Below are 4,194 nucleotides of genomic sequence, written 5' to 3'. Positions count from 1 at the left end.
CGAATAGTGGGATTGACCGTCACATTATAACGCCCCACGGCTGAAAGGGCGAGCATGTTTGTTGTGAGAGGGATTCGAACCCGCGACCCTCAGATTGCGAGTCGAGTGCCTTAACCACCTGGCCATGCCGGGCCAAGCTAGAGAGAAGGCAGCGAGTCAAAAGCATCCACTTTAAACGTTTGTGCTACTGTTGTCTGGTCGAATAGTAGGATTTGATTGTTACTCTTATAGCGTACCCACATCCGTAAAGTAAGGATCATGTTTTTGCGGTAACAGGCCGCGAACCACGAACCATGGGATTTACAGTACGAGCACACTTACCATTAAAGTCACGACCGACCCTCAGCGATTTGGACAATTTGACCGAAAAAACAACTCAATGTTTTTTCGGGTAACGTTCAAAATGGCTGAAAAAATATCACTGTCATTCATAGCGATATTGGAGGTTTTATGGAATATCTAAATCAGTATCGTTGCATGATTCGAAGTTAACATATTATATACTGGATAAGTGATGTTTTATACATAACATGCATTGGCTTAACCTTCATTTGATAACACAATTTTTACTCAGAATGACTAACTGTCATAAGTCCATTACCAAAGTATGCAAGATAACCAGACATTTCGAGGAAGAAATATTTCATTCGCAAAATCAAGCATACTTACTGGTCGAAATTATGTTTGCTATCAAACACGCCTTGAACTGTTGCCATGGCAATGAAAGCGTTATAAACCCATCTATTAAATAATTAAAAAGAATATCTTCTTATTTGTTTTTAAAGACATGCATAGTAAAAGGATACCAGTTTCACCACGGAAACTCGAGATTGACTTGTGTGCCTTAAACGTAACATGCGATTTAAACATTTCAAAAACCTAATACAAAATAGGTTGATTTAATGAAATATATTTTCCTTTAATCAATGGTCGATCTTTAGAAACATAATTTATTTTATACGCCATATAAATTAAAAAGTCTATAATAATAATGATTTTCATCAGATGAAGTTTTTGGAAAGGTGACTACATAACAAAATAGGAGCATTATTTTAAGCGTTTATGCTGTAAAGTTTACTATTTTAGTTTATAGCAATTACTCGGGGTTATGTTTAAAAACAATTTGATTTTTGCTTATTTTTTTTCGGTTTCTAAACATCGTGTTTTCACATACTTTTTCTTCCAGTGGATGAAGGAATAATAATCGCAACAGTGGCTCTTTATGGCTTGTGGCTCATAAGTGCAATAACCCTACTTTATGGCAACTCTGTAAGTTTACAACCACTTGCAAGCTTAAGATCTTTTTCTTTACTTTTTTATTGAAATCAATTAAAGTTAAAAAGGGTTGATACATTCTTATTTAATTTAAACCAATCACAGATATCTTATAGAAAATTGTATAATTCTCGAAGAAAAATTTTTTATAAAAAAACCTGAGTTCTCCTCGGCACAAACAGACTGTAGAGTACAGAAAGTATTTTTGTTTTCAAATGTATAAAATAACAGACACCAGATTTCTAGTCAATAGTTTTGGTTTAAGAAAAACTAACTTATTTTGTAGCAGAATATATAACTGCTGATTGTGGTAATATTAAAAGTTTTTCCCGTCAATTTTTCAACCAAAATGTGAAAAAGCGTTTAAAATAGAGATTACATAAAACTATACAAGAACAAACAGTGACCTCTCATTTAAAGATAATTCTAAAGTTTGTGTAATAAAATTATTGTTAATAAGTTATCATCGTCTGCTTACCGTAGAATGTATGACTATCTTAAGAGTTATTTTTTTTAATCACATTAAAGAAGATAAAACTAACACTTTCGACAGGTGAACATATATTCACAAGTACAGGAATATGATAGGTTCTCTTGTTGTTTTTTTAAATGTTATCCCAATTTGTTAGTCCTACGTGTTTTGTACTATCATAAAGTATATATTCTTTAAATATATTATATAAAGTTTTAGTATTGCTTTGATAAAATATTTTTCTAAACAACCTAAGTACTTAAAAACTAGTATTTTTAAATATAAACTTTACAAAGAATATTATGCTAGTACAATTAATTATTTTCATTGTAATAAAAATATACAAACTGTGTTAGAAAAGAACTTTGAACTTATATCTTATATGCTAACCACAGTAAATTAGGATCAACAAATGTCCATATACAACATTAATGTTTATGATATAAGGAACAAGACATCACTTATTAACACAGTCCTCGTTTCTTCCATCACACAGTAAGGCTTAACATACCATCTTGGTAAAACGTAAGTGTAACGAGTGTGGTGTTACGAATCCATTTGCGTCCAGCTGTTTTAAGGTCAGCAGTTGCATTAACTGTTACCAATTCGGATCTTTCGTGAGAGTACCAAGAAGATATGGAAGTCAAAGGGTTATAGGTTAGAAGCTTTTACGTGGGAAGAGGAAAACTGCTACTTGAACATCTTAACTGTGGTCGTTATACAACGAGTAATATGGAGCCTGGCATTTATCATGTTGCAGGAGAACAAGGGTGCCCGGCATGGCCAGGTGGATAAGGCGCTCGACTCACAATCTGAGGGTCGCGGGTTCGAATCCGCATCCCACCAAACATGCTCGCCCTTTCAGCCGTGGGGGCGTTATAATGTGACGGTCAATCCCACTATTCGTTGGTAAAAGAGTAGCCCAAGAGTTGGCGGTGATGACTAGCTGCCTTCCCTCTAGTCTTACACTGCTAAATTAGGGACGGCTAGCGCAGATAGCCCTCGTGTAGCTTTGCGCGAAATTCCAAAACAAACAAACAAACAAACAAGCAGGAGAACAAATACTCCTTAGGCGCTGGGATACTTGGTTCGTACGCCACGAGCATACTCCGACAGTGTTTTCGTTTCACATTGTTGGTAGCACTGGCAGCAAATAGCCAACGAATACAAGATCATTATTGCCTTTGCTTGTCATTTTGTAATTGTACTACATGCCACCTATCGTGGAAATACTTAATAAATGATGCCGTTAAAAGGGGACGGATGTTAACCAACTAACAAGGTCGTTCGTTGGCTGCAATTTATTCATACCTACCATTTTTCTCTGAACATCTTTTCATTATAATAGCAAAGTTCCTGCATTTCTTAAGCATAAGCCAGTAATATTTATCATTGCTTACAAAGCTAAAATAAAAAGAATAATAATTTATCAACAGTATAAGCACCAACTGGTAGACAGTCGATTCACGTTTTCAGGAAAAATTGGAAGATTTTTTCCCCTTTTCTCAAGTGATTTACATGTTTTACATGATGAACTAAATTTTATTGAATAACTTCACAATTAACTAGAAATCCTTCATTTTAGCTGGACAAATACAAGTTCCTCTTTCATTGAATAGTTAAAACCAAAATTAAATAATAACCAGACAGTGTTTTTACTGATTCTTAAATGTTTATTATTATTATTGACATACAGTTTAATCATTTGGTTTTGTATTCCAGGTGAAGTCCAAGGCTCTAATCATATTCTGGATGGTTATCACTGTTCTAATAATTCCTTTCAAATCTGTATGGACAGGATACTATGGATTCAGACTACAGGTTTGCAATGTTACTTTTTTTTCAGTACCGTTGGCATGGCAGAGGATTCACTTTGTTGTAATTCGCGCACACCTATTCAAGGGTTAGCTGCGCTATCCGTTTCTAACTTTGAAACGACAGACTAACAGAACATTCAGTCGTGTGTGCTCAAAATACAACACTGTGCTATATCAGTAAATACTCGCATTTTGCTTAAAACTGCTGACTGTTGGAAGCTAGATGTTAAGGTGAGGAATCAAGGTCACCTACACACTTGCAAAAAAAGTTGTTCTTATTTTCAACAAAATTTAATTTGAAAAAGAACTCTTTTTATATGCACAGAGAAAGAAAAATGGATTTAGGGTGATAGACAGAAAATCAAGACACCTAATAAAGTTTGGAGACGGCCATGGGTAGTGAAAGAAACTTTATTACAAGTGTACAACGTTTCGACAAGTTTTTGTCATCATCAAGTACAAAGCCTTCATTACCCATTTAAGTCATCTCTGAACTTTATTTTCTAAAAAATGGGTTCCTCGTCATCAAATATGATATCAAGATACCTTATACATTAAATGAATAACATGGTCAAACAACTCTAAACCCAAATATTTGTTTGCTGAATACACAAAAAAGCGTCTTTTTTT

General features: G+C 34.4%; 1 protein-coding gene across 1 annotated transcript in view; it reads left to right on the top strand.

The window, feature by feature from the left end:
- The window catches only part of LOC111085904, a 27,556-nt gene that overhangs the window by 11,155 nt on the left and 12,207 nt on the right, over nt 1–4,194 (top strand). The window contains exons 3-4 of the mRNA XM_022386707.1: nt 1,187–1,269; nt 3,470–3,568. Coding sequence (XP_022242415.1) covers nt 1,187–1,269; nt 3,470–3,568 — 182 coding nt within the window. The remainder of the gene's footprint in view (nt 1–1,186; nt 1,270–3,469; nt 3,569–4,194) is intronic.

This window comes from Limulus polyphemus, unplaced genomic scaffold, assembly GCF_000517525.1.
Source record: "Limulus polyphemus unplaced genomic scaffold, Limulus_polyphemus-2.1.2 Scaffold705, whole genome shotgun sequence".
Taxonomy (NCBI): Eukaryota; Metazoa; Arthropoda; class Merostomata; order Xiphosura; family Limulidae; genus Limulus; species Limulus polyphemus.
This window is presented reverse-complemented; position numbering and strand designations above follow the sequence as displayed.